Consider the following 25,590-nt stretch of genomic DNA (forward strand, 5'->3'; position numbering starts at 1 on the left):
CTTAGTTGCTCTGTGGCATGTGGGATTTTCCTGGACCAGGGCTCAAACCCGTGTCCCCTGCACTGGCAGGCAGATTCTTAACCACTGTGCCACCAGGGAAGTTCCCACATATGGTTTTAAATAAGGAAATGGACTGATTTATTCATGAGCGATAGTTTAACCTTGCCCTCTGTAGCTACTTATGGGCTCCCAAGAAGCCTACTATCTCTTTCCCCCATGTCAGTGGGAAATCCGAATTACAGGTTGTGGTTCCTGTTAGAAAATGGGAACATTCAAGTAGGCTTGGATAAAATAAGATCTAGGACTCTAAGCAGATGTCCTTTTGGTTTAACTACTGGTTTCCTTGTTAATTCCCCACTATTTTATTATAGTGGAGTCTATATGTAATGTAACATTTAATTTTGTGTAACATGGGCTATGTCATATTTCTGTAACACATAACAGTAATACCTTTAACTTGAGAATGGCTTGAGTTTATCCAGGCAGAGTCTGTTTAGATGTATATGCAAAGTATAATTAGGTATTCATGAAGCTAAGTTCATATACCCTTCGATATGATTTCTCAGGATAATCCTATTAGAAACCACCAGTGCACCTGCTTTGTACTTAAGGATCCCAGAAAATGGCACCCTCTTTGGTGGTTGTTTTAATTATGTCCTATTCACTCTGTTGATGAGGGAGGGTCGAGGATGGTGAAACACATGACGCTGGACAGATGAGATTGATAGCAGTTTGTCAGTCACACGCACCTTAGGGGAGGAGGACATAGCATGCCACACAGGGCCACATGGAAGTTGCACTTGGGGACATAGGGAACCACCAGGGGCTGTAGTAGGCAGACTTTGTAGTATCAAGAGGGTGAGGTGACCCTTGGTTTCCAGGGGAGGATGTGATTGACTAGTTTGACTAATTCCACACATTGGCAAGGAATTAAAATCCTCTACTCAGGGATAAGCCAGAGCAGTCCCTGTGGTAAGGAGGGTTGGGGGACCTTATCTGAGGGAGCAGAGCGGGAAGAGCAGCTTGTAGTTAGGCCCTTTGGGCCCTCTTGGTTTTCCCCAGATGTCAAGGCAGAACACCATAGTGGTTTCATACTGAGTCACAATCAAGAGCATGGGCAGAGGGCCTGGTCATATTTTCCAAAAGTCTCACCACCTTTTCAGTGACTTAGGATTATGATGAAGAGACATTAGCAGAAGCAATGTGGTGTGTGATGATTGACACAATGATTGACACAAAAACACATGGCCACTCTATTAGAGATGGTAGTCAGAGGGGGAGCTGTTCATCTCTTCCTACTTGCCACCCACTCTCACTACCCTAGCCTGACTCCCCCGCTAGGTTCCCTGCTCTAGTGTTAGAACTTGATAAAGCCAAGGGGAGGGGTTGGGTTTGGATCCCCAGCTCCCTTCATGGATGGATGATGTCTCTTCTGTCTTGCCTGCTTGCCAGCCATGTTAGCAGTAGGAACCTCTTTCTAACTAGTGAATCTCCAACTTCTCATCATACAGAAATGCACTCACCTCTCGCCCCTCATCACCCTCCACATCACTTCCATTCCTACCTCCAAGTCTTTGCTCACAGTATTTCCCCTCCAGTCCTCTCCCACTTAGGAGGCCTTTGCTCCTCCTTTCATTCACTGGAGTCCTCTCTCCCAAGTGCCTGTACCCTGCCATGTCTCTGGCTGCCCCAGTCTGCATGGGCTACTTCTTTCTCTGGTTCTGTAGCCCTTAGTGCCTGTGCACTGCCTTTAGCATTTAGCATACACTTACTTTTAGTTGTTCTCTTTTTAGAAAATGGTCCCTGCCTTTACCCTACTTACTGTGGTTATACTGATTCCTTTTGCCTTTATCAGTTTAAAAAAGTTTCAATTAGCAGGTGAAAAGAAAAGCAACCAATAGCATTTACAGTTTGAACATTATCTATGACTAATTCTATTAGATTATCTTCATCCAACCCCTAAAAAATGATGCATAGTAAGTCCACAGTAAATATTTATTGAAATAAATGGCATAGTCGTTTTATATCTATTAAATATTATAAAATATGTGAAAATATATGTATATAGGTACAATAAATGTGTGTGTGTGTGTGTGTGTGTCTATGAAGTGTCTGCATGTATTCATCCCAACCTCATTATTTCTAGTGGCCTTTATTTCGTCTGGTACTAATGAGTTACACATTACATAATGAGGAGGTAAAGAGAAGAAATGATGTTGGGTCAATATCTCTAACTTTATTTAAACATTTAAAAATTTTTTCAACAAAATAAATACCATCTTTGCCACAATGAGAAAAGTGTATTGGGAACCTGCTATACATTTTACTTGGAGGCAATTCTTAGACCCGTAGAATGCTTTTCTATTTGTATTACAAATTTCTATCTATATTTCTTGAAGAGCATTTTAAAGAATCATTCCTCAACCTCCCTAAGAAAGCAAAATTGCTGGTAATTAAATGTTTGGTACTTTTTTTAGCTAGTCCTTGTTTCAGTAGGCATGTTTATAACAATTTATTCCACTGTGGCTAGGAACAGCTCAGGCTCTAACTAGACACCTCCCAGCTGAGCCTGAGGGGCGGGAGGGTCTGTTGGATTGTGATTGGCCTTGGGCTCCTTCTTTGTCCTTAAGATTGGACCAGGAACCCTGGAGGGCATGATCCTTACAGGCCAGGAGTTCTGCCACAACCCAGACAGCACTGCGGGAGATGCCTAATAGCATGGTCCTGTTTACTGTGGTCTCCTCAACAGTTGTGTGGTTACTCTGTGGCCCCTACAGACTGTTGAACAATCCATTTACAACATCTTTTTCTCTTTTTAAAGCTGTCAACTGGCTAGCCAGAAGGTCAGTCCTCCTACCTATTATCTAGAGACTCATGCTAATGGCTTTCCTAAATAAGCCCCTACAGGCTGTAAGGGAAGGCATAGTCTATGTAACTTTCCCATGTAAGAAGTAGTTAAAAGGGAAAAAATAAAGGCAATCTTGAATATGTGCAGACACCTGGGACTTCCCTGGCGGTCCAGTGGTTAAGACTGTGCTTCCACTGCAGAGGACACGGGTTCGATACCTGGTTGGGGAATTAAGATCCAGGCCAGGAATTCTCCTACAACCCTGACAGCACTGTGGCACGGTTAAAAAAAAAAAAAAAGTGCAGAAATCTAAACCTGGGGTGTGGGGAGAAAGGAACAGGGGTTTCTCTTTTTCTTCCTTACTTCCTTTTCTTTCTTTTTTTTTTCTAAATATAATTCTCATCTCCCTGTGAAGAAATAAGCTATCTCTAAAGAGGTGGTGCTCTGAACCATCTTTTATAAAACTTTTCAAAGTTTCTGAGTTTGTGGGATGTGTGTGTGTGTGTGTGTGTGTGTGTGTTGTCTTTGAAAAAGTAAATAGAAATGTTTTCATTGTAAAAGCACCAAAGGGTAAATAATGAAGTCTCTGTCTTATCTCAGACCATGGCCTCAGAGGCAACCATTGTCATCAGTTTCTTCTGACTCTTTCTAGAGATATCTATCAGCATATTTGTGTTTGCCTGCCTGTGTGTCTACATTTTATATGCATACATATATATGTATATACACACATGCACACATATATGTGTGTTTTTCCTTTTTACACAGATGGATACACACTGCTGTGTGCCTTGACTTCTTTTTAATCTAGCAGTATTCTTGGAGAGCAACCTGTATCATTGTACATAGACCTATTTCATTTTTAAACAGCTGTTTAGTAATTCATTGTATGGATGTGCCCAATTTATTTAACCAGTCTCCTATTAATGGCCATTGATGGAAACTCCTTTTAAAACTGCTTATTTGTCCTTAAGCCTTACTGACTCTAAAATCTGCTTACATAAAGTGGGTGTGAACATCTGGGTAGGTTCTCTTCTACTTTAAGGAATTTTGAATTCCATTTGGTTTTTAACCAGTTTTCAGAGTTTTTCTTCAATGACTGTATTTTAAATAGCAGCCTCAGGTACTTATCCTGATTTTGTTTTTGTCAGTAGAGTACACTTTTAAGAATCCTAGTAATAAATGCATTTCTGGGGAAGGGGAAGGGGATGGTAATGGTATTTATAAGGGTAGAAGTTGCCCCTGTAAAATTAAGCAGGCCTGTTTTTCAAAGTTCATCACTAAAGCCTGGTTTCCTTCCTACAGAGTCACCCAAAACCAGGTTTTTTGTTGTTGGAGGTGGTGTTTTTATTTGTTTTGTTTTGTTTTTTTCCAAAGCCAGTTTTAAAATAATCCTCTAGTCTATATTTCAGGGGATACTGGATATTTTTCTGTGTTTCCTTTTTTTGAAGCCATAGAACTGCAGCTTGCTCGTTTTAAAGGCTTGGTGGTTAACACCTCTAAAATTAATGAACCAAAGAGTAAAAACACTAATTGTGTACATTTTACACTGCAAGTTTTTGGTTTTGTTTTTACGCTTATTTTTGGTAACAAATTCCTGCTGTGCTATCCCTTATTTTAGTGATTTTATTTATTTGTATTGTGTGTGGTTTTTTTTAGATTTTTTTTTTTTTTTTTAGTGTGAACCATTTTTTTTAAAGTCTTTGAATTTGTTACAATATTGCTTCTGTTTTATGTTTTGATTTTTTGGCCGTGGGGCATGTGGGATCTTAGCTCCCTGACCAGGGATCGAACCTGTACACCCTGCATTGGAAGGCGAAGTCTTAACCACTGGACAGTTAGGGAAGTCCCTATTCTGTGGTTATTAATCAAAATGTTTAAGTCCAAAAAGTTAATATACGTTAAATTATATATTTTTTTTACTGAAAGCAAGATAATAAAATCATTAATTTTTTAAATTAAAGTTTGCCCTAAACTTTAGGCACTCTAAGATACTGGGGTGAGGGGGTGGAGGGGAAGGGGGGTGGGGATTTCTGCTCTTCAGCTGTCGTAATATCAGCCATCTATAGTCCTACATATTATGGAAGCATCAGTGTTTATTTTTAGTCAAAGCAGCTAGTAATGGAGAAGACCTATCAGATGATTTGGTTTACCTCTCAGCACAGAGGGTCACACTTGATAAACCTGATTTTTGTTGAAGTCAGATAAGTTTGTTTCAGACTCTGTGTTATTTCTTGGCTTTTATGTTCTGTCACCCTGGCTCTGCATGGACTTAAAATAATTATGTGCGCTTCCCTGGTGGCGCAGTGGTTAAGAGTCCCCCTGCCAGTGCAGGGGACACGGGTTCGAGCCCTGGTCCAGGGAGATCCCACATGCCGCGGAACAACTAAGCCTGTGCACCACAACTGAGCCTGCGCTCTAGAGCCCGCGAGCCACAACTGCTGAGCCTGCGTACCACCACTACTGAAGCCCGTGCACCTAGAGCCCGTGTTCCACAACAAGAGAAGCCACCGCTCGCCACAACTAGAGAAAGCCTATGTGCAGCAACGAAGACCCAACGCAGCCAAGAATAAAATAAATAAAGTAAAAATAAATTTAAAATTAATAGTAATAATTATGCAAGATCCTGCCTTTGGAAAACGTAAAAACATGACATGAATATATGAGTCTCGCTTTATTAGAGGATGAAAATACCTGTGTAGGGCTGATTCCCAAGTTGTGCCATGTTTCCTGAAAGAAGTAGAGAGAAAACTTGCTTATTTTAGGGGTAGTTCCTAGGAAAATCATATGAGTAGGGGGTAGAGAAAATTCCACATGTACTGCATAATTGAGAAGAGGACCTGAAAATAAGAAGAGGAATGGTTTTTAAATTGTTTTTTGTTGATTTGATGCATGGTTTTCAACCTGACACTGGAATCTGCAGTTCCATAAGGGAATTGAAGTAAAAGAGTAAAAAGTTGTCTGGGGAAACTAAACAGAAACAATTTTCCAGTAAAAATTGTAAACCTATTTTATATACTTGGCATATTATAATACAGAACTTATTTTTAAATTTTTTTGCTAATTTTTCCATGGAGTGTTGTTCATCCTTCAAGTTTTCCTTGGTAGTTTTTCCCACTCATTCTGTGATAAACATGAAAGCAGCCAAAGGAAACATGTAATCACCAAGTCATAATGAGGCAGCATTTGCAAAAGAATTTTGACATCCTGAGGACTAGCAGGTTCTGTTCAGTTTGGTCCAGGAGTAGAAAGAAGAGGTGGAGAGAGATGCCAGAAGTTTAGATTTATATGTTGTGACTTGGAAATGAGAAGGAAACTTTGAAGGTGAGAATACTGGAATGAACTTCTTTCTTCACATTTGGGAGGAATTAAATGGAGCTCAGAATAAAATCACAGGCAAGAGAGGAAAAAGATAACTGGATTTGTCAACAACTGAGAACAGGCTTCAGTGCTTTGAACGCATTCTTCAGTTAACTTTGCTCCCCTTTTCCTTTTTGTGCCATCCTTGGCCTCTTTCCTCCCCTTGCTGGACTCTTTAATTTAACAGAGTTTCACAAGTTGAACCTGGCAACTTTTATGCCTGGCTTGGCACTGTGCAGGTTTTATGTTCCTAAAAACTCTTCGAGGAAATGGATTATTTTTTAAAAGACAGTTTCTTTTGAAAATGAGATCATCCTTGATGTGACATCTTACCTGAAATAGAAATTGATGTACTTCCAGTGTAAGATGTGCTGTTTATGTATAGAAAATAACATAAGTAATTTTTGGGACTTCCCTGGTGGCGCAGTGGTTGGGAATCAGCCTGGCAGTGCGGGGGACATTGGTTTGATCCCTGGTCTGGGAATATCCCACATGCCACAGAGCAGCTGAGCCTGCATGCCACAACTACTGAGCCCATGTGCCACAAGTACTAAAGCCCGTGCGCCTAGAACCCGCGCTCTGCAACAAGAGAAGCCACCGCAATGAGAGGCCCGTGCACCGCAACGAAGAGTAGCCCCCTCTCACTGCAACTAGAGAAAGCCCGTGCGCAGCAGGGAAGACCCAATGCAGCCAAAAATAAATAAAACTAAATCTTTTGAAAAAGAAAATAATATAAGTAATTTTTTTAAAAAAGTGATGGCAGTGAATAATCACTCCAAATGCAAGGATCCTTGGCATGTGGAATTGAAGGAACAGTTGCCTAATGAGTAGAAATTTACTTCTGGCTTTACTTGTCTCTGTTTTTATCCCCGTGTACTTGGAAAAAATAGTATTTTCTGGAAACCAGGCTTCTTCCCTGTTAGAAGCAAATCTGACTTGGAAAGGATGGGCTGGGGAAGGAGAACCCGGTTTTGGCTCTTTCTGGTTGTTGCAGCTTACTGTCCTCTACTTCATTTATCAAATTATGTAATAACTAGGCAGGAAAGTGTGCAGGAAACACTATGTCCTGTTCCTTTAACCCTAAAAGTAGACTGTATTAGGATTTGTCTTCTGACAGTGGGAAGGAAGTGTAAGGAACAGAGGAGCAGCATAGGTAAAGAATCCATGTTTCATTATCAGGAATCTAAAATTATTAGATGGCTTAGAAAGCGGTTCACGGTTATATGGGAAAATAGATTAATCAACAGGTTTTTTCTGTTTAATTATTTAGAGGTGAACATGTATGTGGATACTAGGTACCGTCTTTCCTGATTTTGTTGCTGACCCCATTATCTTTCCTTTAAAATCAGATCCTTTGTTGACATATTTCTGTTTCGATTGATGTCACCCTCATTTTGCTGGTGACTGTTCACGAAACCTCGAAGGAAGACTCGAGTTTCTCCCCCTCCTCTTTACCCTAGCTTTGGTGATTTTTCTTCTTCTTACATACAACCCTTCCTCTCAATTCCTGATGTAGCCACCCTGGCGCAGGCTGCCTGCACTATTGAAATTAACTCCTAGATCTTCCTCCACTTCTGTCACTGTGCCTACCTCCATTTCACCCTTAGTTCATTGGTTTTGGGTTATAAGATTAATACTCTTAAAACCGCATTTTGCTGTACTCACTTTCCTCCCTCCTAAGCTTGAGAAATCATAATTGGTTTCTACTGTTTACCATTCAGGTATGTGGGGAGCTCCTTTAGCTTCCACTTAAGCTGTGAGATCATCAAGGTGATCTCACTGATGCTAACAAACAAGGATATCCTTTCCTCTGGTTGGTGGGGGGTGGGGTGGAAGGTGCTGTGCTTACAAAGCTTGACTGACCTAGGAGGTGCCCTTCTCATCTCTGTTGGCACTAACAAGAAAGAAGTATGTTAGTGACAAGCTTGGAGGTATAGTAAGGAAATCTTTGAGGTCTACTGGAAGATTGGAGTCTCCTTGTTGAAGGCCTACAAGATGAGTATAAACTCCTTAGCTATTGTTCATGCTTCTTGATAGCCTGGCACCTGTCGTCTTCTCCAAGCTTGTTTTCCATTAATTACTTACAGGAGATTCCGCTTGTAGCCAAAATGTTTTGTTTTGTTTTGTGAATACCAACATTCCCACTTCTACACCATTGATTATGATGTCCAGATGTCCCTTCTCCTTTAAACCATACAGTTTTTCCAGTACTCCCCCCCAAACCCTTCTTTGTGATCACCACTACCATATATACTATTGGAAGTTCTGAAATATAATACATATTGGTTTCTAATATCATTTTGTTCATTCAGTAAAAATTTGTTGTGTGCCTATTACATATCAAGTAGTATGCTGGGGATTCAACTGAAAAAGAGAATTTCCTTGTCCTTGGGAGTTTACATTTTCATGAGAGAAACAAATATACCACTGAGTAAGATCACGTAGGATTGAGAAAAGCCAGGTAAACTAATTTGTGATAGGGAGAGGGCAGTCAGGGAAGGTTTTCTGTAGGTAAGCGATTTTCAGAACTAAAATCTCCCAAAGTTTTATGGCGGTATGTTTTGATCCATGTTTTTAATATTTAAAGCTTATTTATTTATTTGTCCCCTTGTCCTTAACTGTTAACTTTTGTAAACATTTATATCCCTAAATGGATGTGGCAACTAACTGGTTACTATCTTCTTAATAATAGCTCTCCGAATGTTGATCCAGGAAACACCTCTCAGCGCTCTTTAGACAAAATAAACCTACATTTCCTCACAGGTGCCACAGCCCTACTACTGATTATTCGAAATTTTTACACTGTTGAGTCCAAAAGAGCTCACAGATGGGCTGATCCAAAAAATCGAATTACTGGGGTTTTGTTACAACCAGATTCTGATTCAGTGGGGTGGGACAGGGACTGAGGTTTTATTTTTCTAAAAAGCTTCCTGGTGATGCTGAAGCTGCTAATAGATTGAATATGTTTTGGGTAGCAGAGTTTCAGAGTATCTCTTTAGAGTTGAAGAGGTAAAGAATTAAGATAAAAACAGGTTGAAGGTATATTTTCTTCTTTATATATGGATGGATCCTGCAGTCTGTACGTCCTAACTCTCATTTACTGTCAGTCATCTAAATCAACTAATTTCCCAGCTGGGTTGGGCTCCTATCCCTGAACCCAGAGACAAGCGAATCTTGCCAGTGATTTGACTAGAAAGCTTCTGTTCTCCACCCCCACACCCCACCCCAGGGGTGAGTCTTCTCCATGTCATGGGGAGCTATGATAAGATATGCACCCACCTAATTGAGGCTGTGATATGATTCCCTGAGGCCCCCAGCCACTGAGTAATAGGAAACCCCATCTTTACCAGAAGGAAGTGTTCCTTTTGGCATTCTGCCTCCATCCAACTAGTTTGTGTAACTATCAGGCTTCAGGAATGGCTTCTGAGGCAAGTCTGTATCCTACAATGTGTAATCAGGAACTGGAAGAAAATTTATCTTCAGTTTTTAAGATTCCCAGTAGAAATTCTCATAACTTGTAGGAAGCTTGGCAGTTGAGTGACCTGCCCATGACCTGAGAAAGGAACCTGCTGGAGTGAAATGCAACTGTCTCTTTATTCTGCCTGAGTATTTCCCCTGACGATTTGACGATTTTCTGTGGATCTTTTCCTGACTCTTCTATTCTGCAGGTATTCTTTCTTTCTTTATTTTTGGTTGCATTGGGTCTTTGTTGCAGCAAACGGGCTTTCTCTAGTTTCAGCAAGCGGGGGCTACTCTTCGTTGCAGTGCGCGGGCTTCTCATTGTCGTGGAGCACGGGCTCTAGGCACGTGGGCTTCAGCAGTTGTGGCACGTGGGCTCAGTAATTGTGGCTCACGGGCTGTAGAACGCAGGCTCAGTAGTTGTGGCACATGGGCTTCATTGCTCCACAGCATGTGGGATCTTCCCGGCCCAGGGCTCAAACCTGTGTCCCCTGCATTGGCAGGCGGATTATTAACCACGGCGCCACCAGGGAAGTCCTCTGCAGGTATTCTTGTTGACTGCAGACAGGAAAGCAGTTGCTACAGACAGTTTGTTCCTGACTCTTTACAACTAAAGCTAGAAAGAATTATTTCTGTTGCCTTTCTTGGGAACTTTCCTATGGAATTTCCCCCCACAGATTGGACTGCAACAGTGGCTTTTAGATTCAAGAGATCTAAAAAATGTTAGATCTGAGAAATGTTGTTGATGACAGGCTGGCGAGGAGCAGTTGGTAAATGGCCTGGTACAGGGGTTTTCAAACTTTAGCCTGTATCACTTAGGGGTCCTGCACCTCTAGGGTTTCTGATTTAGCAGGTCTGGAGTAAACTGGAGAATTTGTGCCCATCCTCATTCCTTCCCATGTCTTGTGATGTGGTTACATGAAAGGCAATTGGTGATAACCAGAGAGATGGGCATGGGCACATGTCCACAATAGTACATTATGATCATCATCATTACCTCCCAGTCCTTGTAGATTTGTTACTTGCTTTAAAAAAAAAACAAAAGCAAACCACTGAGGCCCAAAGAAGCAGCACCTCTTCTAATGTTGGAACATGAACATGGTTGGTAACCCAGCTCACCTCCTGTGAGGCTTTTTGGTTTGTGCTGGTAGAGACCTGATTGTCTAGAGTTAAGGGATAGGATGGGGGCAGCTGGGAAACTTGCTCCTTACCCACCTTCCTATCACAGAAATACATATTGGGTTTTTTAAATTTTTAAAATTTATATAATTTTTAAAGGTCACTTTCCATCTACAGTTACTACAAAACATTTGGCTATATTCCGCATGTTGTATAATACATTTGAGTCTATTTTACACCCAATATATTGTACCTGCCCCCTGACACTAGTAACCACTAGTTTGTTCTCTGTATCTGTGAGTCTGCTGCTTTTATGTTACATTCACTAGTTTCCTGTAAAAATGCATGTTTTTCAAGATGATCCATTTTAAACCCAAAAGTAATTTGGGTTTTGGACAACTGAGATAGGGAAAGGGAAGGGAGAGTTTTGTTGATCTGACTCTTTTTATCCCTCCAAATCCCTTAGATGTGCCTTGCTTACACCACACAGTTTGTTTTTGGTAGCATTCCTTGTTCTCAAAGGTGACTAATGAGATGCTCTCTATTGCAGCAGTTCTGGAGCATCCCAGGAGGGACCCAATGATCTGGACCTTCATCTTAGTGACCTTCCTTCAGATGAAGAGGAAGTCATCAACAGTTCTGATGAAGACAATGTCAGCTCTGCTTCTAGTAAAGGGGAGCCTGACCTGCTGGAAGATAAACAAGTATGTTGTTGGTATTTAAATATTTCTACTTTTGTGTTTGTTGGCCTCTCAGGACACTCAGAAGTAATATTTATTAACATGATAGGCATAAAATCTCTGTTCTAAATGTTCTGAAGTTAAATTGCAGTGATGGTTGCACAACCCTGAATATACTAAAAACCATTGAATTATACGTTTTAGAAGTGCAAAGATATATTGTATGGAATGCAAATTATATCTCAATAAAGGTGTTAAAGAAAATTAAAAATCCTGATAAAGGGGAAATGATAGTGCTAAGTGGAAGATTAGTACATAGTCATGCATATCATGTAGTCCTATGTACATCAGCCCAGGATGGGCCACAAATGTGGCTTTAGCCAACTAATAACTCAAGGAAAGAAGATGATAGCAGTTTCTAAAAGAAGAAGTCTGGTGTAGAAGCATAGGAAGAGACCTTCTTTTGTAACTTCTTTGATTTTCAATTTCTCAGTTTATACAATGGGACAGTAATGTTGTTCTGAGGCTCAAACAGGATAATAGTTGCCAAAACACTTCGTAAGTCAAGAAAGTTTATGCACATTAAACATGTATAGGGCTTCCCTGGTGGCGCAGTGGTTAAGAATCTGCCTGCCAATGCAGGGGACATGGGTTTGAGCCCTGGTCCGGGAAGATCCCACATGCTGCAGAGCAACTAAGCCCGTGCGCCACAACTACTGAGCCTGCACTCTAGAGCCCACGAGCCACAACTACTGAGCCTGCGTGCCACAACTGCTGAAGCCCATGCACCCTAGAGCCCGTGCTCCGCAATAAGAGAAGCCACTGCAACAAGAAGCCTGCACACCACAACCAAGAGTAGCCCCCGCTCGCTGCAACTAGAGAAAGCCCTTGCACAACAATGAAGACCTAATGCAGGCAAAAATAAATAAATTAAAAAAAAAAACATGGGGCTTCCCTGGTGGCACAGTGGTTGAGAGTCCGCCTGCCAACGCAGGGGACGCGGATTCGTGCCCCGGTCCGGGAAGATCCCACATGCCGCGGAGCGGCTGGGCCCGTGAGCCAGTGAGCCATGGCCGCTGAGCCTGCGCGTCCGGAGCCTGTGCTCCGCAACGGGAGAGGCCACAGCAGTGAGAGGCCCGCGTACTGCCAAAAAAAAAAAAAACATGTATAATATACTTCTATAATTGTGTTTGTGGTAGGTTGTATTAGTTTCCTAGGGAAGTCGTCACAAACTACCACAAACCAAGTGGCTTGAAAACAAATTTATTGTTTAACAGTTCTGGAGATCAGAATTCCAAAATCAACATGTCGGCAAGGCCATGCTCTCTCTGAAACCTGTAAGGGAGAATCTTTTCTTTCCTCTTCCTTGTAGTTTGCTGGCAATCCTTGGAGTTCCTTGGCTTATAGCCACAGCACTTCAGTCTCTGCCTCCATCGTCACGTGGTGTGCTCCCTTCATGTGTATGTGTCTGTGTCTCCTCTTCTTATAAGGACAACAATCAGATTAGATTAGGTGCCCACCATAGTACAATATGACCTCATTTTAACTTACTGATTACATCTGAAACAGCCCTGTTTCCAAATAAGATCACATTCTGAGGTCCTGGGGGTTAAGACTTGAACATTTATTTTGGAGGGACATAATTCAAACCATAACAGGTACCATATTCCATGGACATATAATGGGCATATTACAGATAATGTGTCTAGATGCCAGTAACATTCCCTCATGAAAGTGCCAGACTCAGTCTTAGCAGGAGGAGAAAAGAAAGAACATGTGCTGCTGTGCCCTTGTCTTAACTTTGTGAAGGAAAAGCAAGCTGATGTTCAGAAAGTTATTCCTGGAAAGATAAAAGTACCACCATTAAAGGAAGAAAATTACCCCTGCACCACACCTGTGTGTCTGTGCTTATCTCTGTGCAGGTTATTACATTGACTCTTCAAAATCATCCTAGGATATAGATCTAACATATGTACTGTTTTTCTCCTTTTCACATGAAGAAAAGGAGTTTTAAAAACAGGTTAAGTAACTTGCCTTGGAACCTCCTGAAGTGAGGTTTTTAATGAAAATCTGTCTCTGCTAATAACTTGGTGTAAGTCCCAGAATCTGAATGATTTTGTTTGTTTGTTTGTTTTTAAATATTTATTTATTTATTTGGCTGCGCCTGGTCTTAGTTGCAGCACGTGGGATCTTTAGTTGAGGCATGCGGGAACTTTAGTTGTGGTGCGTGGATCTTTTAGTTGCACCCTGCGGGATCTTTAGTTGCAGCCTGCGGGATCTTTTGTTGCGGCATGTAGGCTCCTGGTTGCAGCATGCAGGATCTAGTTCCCTGACCAGGAATCGAACCCGGGCCCCCTGCACTGGGAGCACAGAGTCTTAGCCACTGGACCACCAGGGAAGTCCCCAGAATCTGACTGATGTTGATGGAACATGTTTGGGGTGGGGATGAATAGCCACACTAATTTTTTTTTTTTTCTCCAAGTTTTTAGTACTATATTTTTTGGTCTTTACTTTCAGTGCTTAATAAATGATTGTTTAAAAATGAGATCTATTCATTCTGCTCCATTGTGGTTAGAATATTCACCACTGTTCACTCCTCCTAAATATTGACTTCCCTGCCTTTTTTACCCCCAAATTTTCTTTGTAAAATAGCTCATCTGATATATACACTCACAAAGAGAGGCGAAAACCTAAGAGAATATTGTTTTTTAGAAGTTAATCATGTGTCACCTCATTTTGGGGATAATTTAATGATAAGGAGATGTTTCTCAGGCAGATCTGGTTGTTCAGTTTTTTGCTTTTTAGTAGAACTCTTGAGTAGTATAGCAGAGGCCTTTTATGAATTCTGTTTAAAAATAATGGATAAATTTCACTGAATTTTACTTGTAGTGAACAAATATGAAAAGAGGAGAACAGAGTTAAGAATTTACAAAGCTGGGTCTGGGCTGTTATCAGGAGATCGGAACATAAAACTGGATTTCAGATCAAAGGTTCTGTTTTGGAATTTGTTTGAATTATTTTATGGCCTTGACAAAGTAATTTCATTTGTGGTCCATGTTTCAACTTCCATGACTGTATACTTTAGGCAGATGCATTTATTTAACAGGCAGTCTCCTTTGAAATGCGTTGTAATTTAAGTGAGGACTTTCATTAACTGAAAAGTTAAGATACCAAATAAAGCCTCTTTCGCAGTTTTACATCGTTGTTTGACTTGGGTCAGAATCGTTGTTCTTACAAGTTGAAGTTAATATAGAGCTTTTTATCTTGTTTTGGTTATCTTTGACTTTCTATTTTGAAAATGATTGTAATCCATTGAATCATTTTCTGATAGTGACTGTCCCTCTTTAGCTCTGTAGTCTTCCTACAATAGAATACACAGACTCCTAGAATTTTAGAATTGCAAAAGGCCTTAATCCTCTAGTCCAACACCCTATCCTTTTACATGATGAAATATGAGCTTTTTGTTTGTTTCAGTTTACATATTCATGTTACTCAACACATATTCAAAAGCAATGTGCTCTGGTCTTAGATTCTGAGAAGGTGGCAGCCACCCTTGTACACTTGCTTATTCAGGCATCTTAAGTGCATAGTGAACCAGGCGCTGCGCTCTGCACAGAAGGGGGCAAGGGTGAATAAGATCACAGACTAGAGAGAATCCAGACATGTCAGCAAATAAACGCAATCCACTGGGTTAAGCCCTAAAAGTTCTCCACTAATAAGAGAATAATCTTGGGACTTCCCTGGCAGTCCAGCAGTTAAAGACTCTGCACTTCCACTGCAAGGGGCGCGGTTTCAATCCCTGGTTGGGGAACTAAGATCCTGCATGCTGAGCGGTGCGGCCAAAAAAAATTAAAAAAAAAAAAAAAGAGGGAATAATCTTGTCATTTGGGGATGGTAGGGAGAGAATATCAAGGCAGCCTTCATAAAGGAGGAATCCTTTGAGTGCCTGTCACCTTAAAGGATGAGTTGAAATATGACAAGCAGAAATCTTTGGGAGAGGGGGAGGTGGTGAGGAGGGATGTTGAAGCAGAAGGACAGACATGTAAGGGCAGAGCACACTTGGAGTTGCAACGTGGTTGCAATTTGGCTGGATACACAGTGTGGAGGAGTAGGAATGAAACTAGTGAAGATAACTAGACATATTGTGGAGTGTCTTCTAAACATAGCAAAGAAAGTTCAGTCTTTGTTGCCCATAGGTGATAGGGAGCTGCTAATGTAGCTTATCCTGAGAACTAATGTGATTATATTTGCATTTTAGAACTAGTACTCTGGTGGCAGTGGAGAGAATGGGTTACAGTGGGGTAAATCTAGAGCAAGGAAGCCACTTCCTAGGTTACTGCAGTAATGTAGGCAAGAAATAAGGAGGCAATATGGAAGGAGAGGAAAGGATTAATAAAATATTCAGAAGTACAAATCAACAGGGCTTGATAACCTAATTGTGATCATAGAGTGTGGAGAAGAAAGTAGAGTCCAGGTTTCTGGCTTTGGTCAGTAGGTGTATACAGTACGTAGCAATGAGTGACTGAAGGCCATCAAATGCTTTATTCTTTTTTTTTTAAACATCTTTATTGGAGTATAATGCTTTACAGTGGTGTGTTAGTTTCTGCTTTACAACAAAGGGAGTCAGCTATACATATACATATATCCCCATATCTCCTGCCTCTTGCATCTCCCTCCCACCCTCCCTATCCCACCCCTCTAGGTGGACACAAAGCACCGAGCTGATCTCCCTGTGCTATGTGGCTGCTTCCCACTAGCTATCTGTTTCATGTTTGGTAGTGTATATATGTCAATGCCACTCTCTCACTTCGTCCCAGTTTACCCTTCCCCCTCCCCGTGTCCTCAAGTCCATTCTTTACATCTGCATCTTTATTCCTGTCCTGCCCCTAGGTTCTTCAGAACCTTTTTTTTTTTTTAAGATTCCATATATATGTGTTAGCATACGGTATTTGTTTTTCTCTTTCTGACTTACTTCACTCTGTATGACAGGCTGTAGGTCCATCCACCTCACTACAAACAACTCAATTTCATTTCTTTTTATGGCTGAGTAATATTCCATTGTATATATGTGCCACATCTTCTTTATCCATTCATCTGTTGATGGACACTTAGGTTGCTTCCGTGTCCTGGCTATTGTAAATAGAGCTGCAGTGAACATTGTGGTACATGACTCTTTTTGAATTATGGTTTTCTCGGGGTATATGCCCAGTAGTGGGATTGCTGGGTCATATGGTAATTCTATTTTTAGTTTTTTAAGGAACCTCCATACTGTTCTCCATAGTGGCTGTATCAATTTACATTCCCACCAACAGTGTAAGAGGGTTCCCTTTTCTCCACACCCTCTCCAGCATTTATTGTTTGTAGATTTTTTGATGATGGCCATTCTGACTGGTGTGAGGTGATACCTCATTGTAATTTTGATTTGCATTTCTCTAATGATTAGTGATGTTGAGCATCCTTTCATTAAACTGCATCTATTTTTATACATTGGTTCTGACACTGAAATTCTGGAAGCAGGTAAAAACAATTTTTTTTGCAGATAATGAAGTAAGGCAAGATAGGGGTAGGGGATTAAGAGGCACAAACTACTATGTACAAAATAAATAAGCTACAAAGATATATTGTACAGCACAGGGGATATAGCCAATATTTTATAATTCCTTTAAATTGAGTATAATCTATAAAAATTTTGAATCACTGTGTTGTACACCTGAAGCTAATATAATATTGTAAATCAACTCTACCTCAATAAAAAATTAGGTTAATAAAAATTATAAAGGCTTGGGGGCAGCGTCATGAGCCAGCAACCTGTACAGTCACACAGGGCCCTCACTTCGTTTAATGCTTTACTGTCACAATCTTGATATGCTTAATAATTTTGAACAAGATGCCTACATTTCACTTTGCATCAGACCTGCAACTTACGTAGCCAATCCTGTAAAAACTGAAGCATACAAAAGATTCCCTCATCCTCACACCTCCTAATCCTGCCCCACTGTGAGTGACTACCACTAATAATTTAGTTTATCTGCCTGGAGGCTTTTTACAATAGGATGCATATTCAAGTGCATACATTATCATGCTTAAGTCTTTTTCTAAAAACTGCTACATTGAAGTCTACACAAAGTCACTGTGTGCCGTATCTTCTTGGAAAACACCATAATCCAGAAGGCTACAAACTTAAAAAAAAATTTTTTTTTCTTTGGCTGAGCCAGGCCACACAGCATGTGGGATCTTAGCTCCCGCCCAGGGATGGATCCTGTATACCCTGCAGTGGAAGCACGGAGTCTTAACCGCTGGACTGCCAGGGAAGTCCTAAAAAATTTTATTTATTTATTTATTTTTGGCTGCGTCAGGTCTTAGCTGTGGCATGTGGGATCTTTCCTTGCGGTGCATGGGCTCCTCTCTAGTTGCCATGTGCAAGCTCCAGAGCACGTGGACTCTGTAGTTGAGGCACGAGGTGGGCTTTCTAGTTGCGGTGCTGGGGCTTAGTTGCCCTGGGCCGTGTGGGGTCTCAGTTCCTACCAGGGATGGAACCCATGTCCCCTGCATTGGAAGGTGTGGATTCTTAACCACTGGACCACCAGGGAAGTCCCCCTAAAAAAATTTTTAAAGGGGCTCTAAAAATCTCAGGCATAAGAAGTTGGTACTGAACTGCAGTTTCAGATTTTATATTGGTATGTTTGTTTTAAAGCATGTTCTACTTAAAGCTTTAGGGAAATAGCTTAAGTTTCAGGGTATTAAGATACCTATCTCTAATGAGATTTCACTTTCTAAAATCTAGTAAAATAAACACTAAGCCTCTTCTAGGCAAGTCAAGAATGAAAATAAAGTTTATTCGTCAGTTAGGCTCAATTGAACAAGGGATTCACTAGTGGGTGTATAGGATTATTTGGGGCTGTATTTAGTTTGGTGAAGGGGAAAGGTAAAGGATTCTTAGAAGTAGCTACATTAAATGGTAGGAGCAGAATGAGCTCACAGTTGTTAATGAGACCTTTTGTTAGGGAACTTAGGTAAACTATTTCGTTTAATCCTGACAACCCTTGCCAGAGGTGGTATTATCTTCATTTTACAGATGATGAAGCTGTGGCTCAGGTCTCAGAAACTTTCCTAAGGTTACAAATAACGTATGGCAGAGCAGAAACCCAAACTTCTATCCTTGCAACTTAAAGTTCATGTACTTTCCACAGCCTCACTCTTTCTAGAGGTTTGTTCGTTCACACAGTAGTTGTTGACTGCCTACAGTGTTCTAGGCATAGATGCCAAGAAGGTTAGACCAGCAGCAGGACTTGCAGGAGACTTACTGGGGCAATTGCCTGTTGGGGAAAGGGACAGAGGGAGGGAGGAAGCAGGAGTGGTAGGAAAAGCCTTTGACTTCCCTGCAGGTGTGGCCTGTGCTAGGAGAGAGGGGAGGAGGGACTGGGGGAAGAGCAGCCTCAGGCCAAGGCAGTTCTGAGAAAGTCTTGATCAGGCTGCTAAGGGGTCTGCATCAGGCAGGGGGGCCTGGCTCTAGTACCCTTTCCTGGTCATCCTTGCTGGGGGCAGCCTGCGGGACTCGTGGCCTGATGTTCTTGCTGTGGTGACTCTAAATGTGCAACAGCTAGAGGCTCTCGGTCAGCCTGGCTCCCTGCAGCAGGTTCCCTTGACGGGCTGTCTGAGCGGGGGCACCCCCCTGGCCACCACACGCAGCACTGTTCTGTCCTGGTGGGGATGGGGAAAGACTGACAGTGTGAGGAAGCAAATGGATACCAAAAAAAAAAAAAAGAAAGAAAGAAGATAGTCCTTTCCTTGATGCTCAGGTAAGCAGATGTGCTAGCATCCTAGCCATGATTTCAGTTTAGAAAAGAAGACTATTTCACACTGTTACTATTATTATTTTTAGAGACTTAAACATTGGGTAAAACTTTGAGATAATCTGAGAGTTCACTTCCTAAATAAATAAATAAGAATTAGTCACTACCATTCTTTTTTTCCTGTCATTTTATTAGTGACTGACTACTGGACTGTCATGGTCACTTTTTACCCTTATTGTGACATTGCCTTGTCCAACTGCACTCCGTGCAGCACAAGATAACTGGGTCCTGGTGTTGCCAATGCCAGCATGAGCGTAGAGGCCTCTTTCTAAAACCAGATCTGACATTTCTTCAACAGAAACATCAGTGCACTTTCCTTCTAATGGCAGCAGTCATAATTTTCACCTTACATGTAATACCTGAAATTTTATGACTGCTTGTTCCTTGTTTACTCTCTTGCCCTTCACTCTGTAAATGTAGTGTTCAGATCTTTCACCAGAATAGAAATGGAGAGAAACTCTTCTCCTTTCCTCTGCTGCCCTGGAGTCAAAGCCAGCTCTATCAGTATTTAAATGAAAACAACTACAACAATAATCTCGCATAAATATTGAGACCTCATTCATAATCACCTCTCTTTGTTTCAAAAGTGTACATTTTTTGTCCCTGCTAGAGCTTTTAATTTTCACACCATACAATACATATTAAAATAAATTCTTTTCAGCTCTTTAGAATAAAACTGCCTTGACTGTAAGAGCATATTTCTAAAAGGGATTTTAAGTAAGTTGAGAGTGCCTGTGGCTATTGGCATGTGTGTGGTATAGACTGTGAAGAGCACTTTTCAGATGGCACTTAAGTTGCCTGATTTAGAGTGGCTTTACTAAGGGTGAAGTGCTCTTATACATGCCTATTGAATCTTTCCTAATCTTAAATTACTTGTGTGCACCCCAGGAACTCACATCATGTGATATCTGTAGGCTTCAGTGGCTGCAGAATGTGGCTTCAGTTTTGAACCATTGACAGTATGCCCCACCAGGGCTCTGGGGCTCCTGGGGCAGTCTATCAGTCCACTGTTGATAATGGTGAGGATTACCGATTGCTCTCAGCAAATCGTGTATCGTGGTTTAATAACCACATCTAAACCTCCACGTTTGCCATCTGAGACATTATATAGTATGAAATGTGTTCTAATTGAAACCTATAAGTATCAGAGCTTGAATGTACATCTAACTAGCTCCAAGCTGATCTTCATTATCCTTTTATGAGTTCATGTTTTCTTAATGCACTCTTATCACAGGGTGAAGATACTGGAATGAAAAGTAAAGTCCATCATATTGCCAAGGAGATCATGAGCTCAGAGAAAGTGTAGGTATCCAGTTTCCAATTCAGAAGACTATTTGTTTCCCCATTGACTCATTTAAAACATGTCTCATTGCTGTTTTTTACAGGTTTGTGGACGTGTTAAAACTTTTGCATATTGTAAGTATCTGCTAATATTTTCTTGAAGTCTGAGACTATCCACTTTTATATCTTTCCCTGTCCCTCAATATGTTCAGCATAATTAACTTAAATATATTTAAATTAACATGTATATACATGTATGTGCTTTCTAATACATGATTATATTTTAAAATTCACACATATGTGAAGAGAGAAATTTTCTAAAATGCATTAATCTCATGTATGTGTAGTATACCCAGATGATTTTTGAAACATAGAGCCTTTATATCTGTATTTCCAAAGTCTTTAAACTTTCTATCTTCATAATAAAGAGTTATTAAAAGGATAATATTTCTTCTTGGCCATTTTGCAGAAGATGTCTGCTACAGTAGAATTTTGCACAGCAATGGGTAAAGAACGTCATGATCAGTGTTTAAAACTATTCTAACTGAACAAGCTCCTAGAAAGACACTTAAAATAGACATTTTTACAACTAACTTTTTAAAGTTCTGTTTTCAGTTTTTATAATTGTGAACTTGAACAAACCTGTTGGGAAACAATTATGTGTCTGAATGCGTATTCATTTTTCTCATGCACTCCTTTGTACCTGCAAGTTTTCACAAGTTTCATTACTCATTGGCAGTTAAAATGCTTTTAGTGTTACTTTATTTTAATTATATTTGGGCAAGATATTAAGACTTAACAAAAGAAAAGGTTGAAGTAGAGGAAACAGTAAAAAAAGAAATGGAAGTGAATTGAATTACCATCCAAGAAGTTTACTTATATGGTAATTATTAACATCATATTAAACTGAATTGCTGGAAAACGGTAGGTTTACAAAATATACACCCATTTATGTCTCTGCCAAGAGTATGATTTTCAGTGTTTTTTTTTAATAGATATATAAACATGAAAAATGGGTTATACTTAAAGGTGGGATCATTCACCAAATGATCCCCTTGTGCTCTGTACTTGGTCCAATAGACACATGGAGGCCTAATTCCTGTGTGAAAAATCTCTAGCTTTGGAAATTTTTTCTTAAAAATTTCTTAACATTGCTAATCTGTTTTGAGAAGTTATTTTCCCATGAATAGTTCCTCATGTAACTCTTGACGAATTGGAAATTTCCCTTTTAAAATTCATATATATATATATATATATATATATATATATATATGGCAATATTTGGTCACCCAGAGTTATTGACAAGCATATTGTCAATTCCAAAATTAATGATAAGCTTGATAAATATAAATGACTTAGCAAAATAAACTCCATATACATTTGCTGTTATGCCCCAACCTTCTCTATTGTACAAGCAATTGCAGGGGGAGAAGAAAATGCTAAACTGCTGTTTTTCTGGAAAACTTAGAACATATCTCTAGGATGAGCAAACTGTATCTATTGGACATATTTTCTGATAGACATGTTTAAATACAAATAGGACCACTCCAGGGAAATTTTAAGCATCTGCAAGTGAATGAGTAAACTTGTAGAGGCAAAAAATTGCTATGTTTAATTAACTTCACTGTTTGATTTGATCAAAACTTGCATACGAATAACAATTTGTAGACCACACTTGGAGAAGCATTGGCTTAGTAGATTGTATTTCTTACCAAGTACGTGAATTTTAGACAATAGTTTGGGGAATTTCCCGGCGGTCCACTGGTTAGGACTCTGCACTTTCACTTCCAAGGGCCCAGGTTCGATCCCTGGTTGGGAAACTAAGATCCCACAAGCTGCGTGGTGTGGGCAAAAAAAAAAAGTTTGACCTGTTAGGTCTAGCTTTCCTCATTTGTAAAATGGGGATAAAAATACCCATCTCTCAGGTTGTGAGGAATCAGTGGAATAAAGTATGTGAAAGAACCTGGTATTGTGCAATATATGGTAGGGTCTCAAATTGCTGTTACATTTTCTTCTTCTTCTTCCCTTGTAGAGCATCAGTGAATGGGAAGTATTCTTTTTTTTTTTTTTTTTTTTTTTTTTTTTTTTTTTTTTTTTAATACGCGGGCCTCTCACTGTTGTGGCCTCTCCCGTTGCAGAACACAGGCTCCAGACGCACAGGCTCAGTGGCCATGGCTCACGGGCCCAGCTGCTCTGTGGCATGTGGGATCTTCCCAGACCGGGGCACAAACCCGTGTCCCCTGCATCGGCAGGCACACTCTCAACCACTGTGCCACCAGGGAAGCCCGGAAGTATTCATTTTAATATTACCAGGCAGTAGACTTTTCACGATTCTGTCCCTTTCAAATGCCCTTTTCCCCCCATATTAAAATTTCATTTTAATGAAGGAAGTTCTGATTCCAGTGGGTAGAGAAGCAATTAAAAGCTTTACCAGTATGTTTATTTGATTTAAAAAAATATATATATCCTGGTTCTTACCTATATATTTTTGGAGCAAAGCATAAGCCCTATAAAAATAGACAACTAGACCAAAATATTGCCCTTATCTCAGATCTGATTGATGGCCTTGGCATCTTCCCCGCTGATGTTGAACAGAGTGAATCATCCATAACCCACCTTGATTTGCACATCTTGAAAACCTCCTAAGCCTTTAATGTAGGAGTGAGAGTAGGTCATCTGCCAACCTCATGTTAACATCCTGTCTGGTATGTGCAAATGTTAACTCACTAGAGCCCAACATTAGCGGGTATCTTAACAACCAAGCATTAAACAGGTTCTCAGCCATTACTAGGAGGGGTTTGTCACCAGGATAATGTGGGTGAAGCCAAAAGCATCTTGTTTGTTTCAATCCAGCACTCCCACTATGCTGTTAAGGCTCGTATTTACTCTTCTACCAGAAGTACCCCATAAAGGTAGCATGTGGATTGTTTTAATCCTGAGCGCTCCTGCTATCTGATTTCCTCTAAATGCATTAGCTTCTGTGTTATATGATAGAATATGACTGCTTTAAAATATCTAACAGGCTTTAGATAATCTAGTGGATATTTTTGGAAATCAGCCAGGTATCCACTTGGCCTGGGAGAAGCTATTGTTTAGTTATATATGATTTCCCATTAATAGTCTTCCATATTAGAGACTCTAGAGTAGCATTAATAGATCTTTCTGTAAAACAGAAATGTTCAGTATCAGCACTGTCCAATAGAGTAGCCATACTTTAAAAAGTTTAATATATCAGAGTAGTTTGTTAACATTTTATAGATCACTTTAATATGTTACTGTAGCTCACTAACACTTCTTTGTTTTGAATTTCCTGAACCAGGTGCTATAGCTCATAAAAGTGTTTTTAAATCTAATGAATTTTATCATATTACATTGGGAGGAATTAGATTTGGGTAGAGGTTATGTGATTTAAAATATACTTAAGGTTCTAAGAATTAGTGCACTTAGCTGAGGGCTTTGATTCTTCTGATGTTTGTGAGAAAGAATTGGGCCTGCAGAGGCAGTAGCAAGACTATAAGTAATGTTTTATATGGTCCTCACTCTGCAGTACCTACCATGAGCTCTTGGACTTTGACCTGGATTTGAAAAAAGGTCCAGTATACACATTGTCTCTAAGTCAATGCCCTATTGAGTCCAGAGAAAAAAGAGATTCTTAAAAGGCAGTCTTTCCCTTTTCAAAATAGTAGTGCCATCCATATAGCTGCCAAAGCCAGAAAACTAGGATTTGTTCTTCATTTCTCCCTCTCCCCTCTCCAGCCGAACTGTCAGCAAACCTGCTGATTCTATTTCCTCTTTACTGCTACCAGCCTAGTCCAGAATAGCATCTCATACTCAAAACAGCACCAGCCTTTTAACTGGGCTCCCTATGTCCATTCTTACCCCCCTTCAATCTGTTCCTTAAAAGATTTTTTTCATATAAAATATTAGGAGTGATTTTCTTAACATATATATATTAGATCATGTCACTCCCCTGCTTAAAACCCTTTAAATGGTTCTCATTGCATTATATAGTAAAAACCATGCTATTTACCAAGTCCTGTAAGTAGGATGACCATCTGTCCTAGTCTGCTTTTGACCATCTTGGTTATTGTCTTAGCATAATCTTATTAACAGAGCTCCCTTTTACTGTCAAAAATGATCCAGTTTGGATAGTAAATTATGGTTCCCCCTGCCTGTAAGGCTCTCTGTGATTTGACCTTTAGTAGTGAGGTGAAATGTTGGTCAAAGAGAGAAAGGCATTCTCTCACTTGCAGACCATGTTCTGGCCATACCAGCCTCCTTTCAGTTCTTAGTTCAGTACTGAGGTTATTTCTGCTCAGAGATTTTGCCAATGCAGTTTCCTGGAATGTTCATCTTTCCTTCATTTGTTCATAGCTAGTTCTTTCTTTATCCTTCCAGTCTGGGCTCAATGTGACTTCTTCAGAGAGGTCTTCACTGACCATCCTTTTCTCTTCAACTTTCCTGTGTTTCTTTTCTTCTTGATACTTCATATGTTTTGTATATCTGTTTGTTTACTTGTTTGTTTTTGGTCTCCTTTACTAACATGTAAGCTAGGTGAGGGCAGACATCCTGTATCTTCAGAGTCTCCCATCATTCCTATTCAGCGGAAGGCCCCCAGTAAATGTTAATTGAATGAATGAATGGGACTAATTGGTTAGTGGGTAAGAATTCTGCTTCTGCCACTAACTGTGTGCTCTTGGGCAAGTTAATGAAGCCTCGTTTTCTTCTGGAAAATGGGAATAATAATCACATAAAGTTGGTGTAATGGTTAAATGTGATCATACGAAAAACTGTTCGGGGGCTTCCCTGGTGGCGCAGTGGTTGAGAGTCCGCCTGCTGATGCAGGGGACACGGGTTCATGTCCCAGTCCAGGAAGATCCCACATGCCATGGAGCGGCTGGGCCCGTGAGCCATGGCCGCTGAGCCTGTGCATCGGAGCCTGTGCTCCGCAACAGGAGAGGCCACAACAGTGAGAGGCCCGCGTAACGCA

The 25,590-nt window shown here is 40.4% G+C and overlaps 1 protein-coding gene across 1 annotated transcript in view; it reads left to right on the forward strand.

The window, feature by feature from the left end:
* FGD6 (FYVE, RhoGEF and PH domain containing 6) overlaps positions 1-25,590 on the forward strand; it is a 105,059-nt gene that overhangs the window by 27,606 nt on the left and 51,863 nt on the right. The window contains exons 3-5 of the mRNA XM_065887413.1: positions 11,340-11,490; positions 20,554-20,621; positions 20,705-20,735. Coding sequence (XP_065743485.1) covers positions 11,340-11,490; positions 20,554-20,621; positions 20,705-20,735 — 250 coding nt within the window. The remainder of the gene's footprint in view (positions 1-11,339; positions 11,491-20,553; positions 20,622-20,704; positions 20,736-25,590) is intronic.

Source organism: Phocoena phocoena, chromosome 11 (genome assembly GCF_963924675.1).
Source record: "Phocoena phocoena chromosome 11, mPhoPho1.1, whole genome shotgun sequence".
Taxonomy (NCBI): Eukaryota; Metazoa; Chordata; class Mammalia; order Artiodactyla; family Phocoenidae; genus Phocoena; species Phocoena phocoena.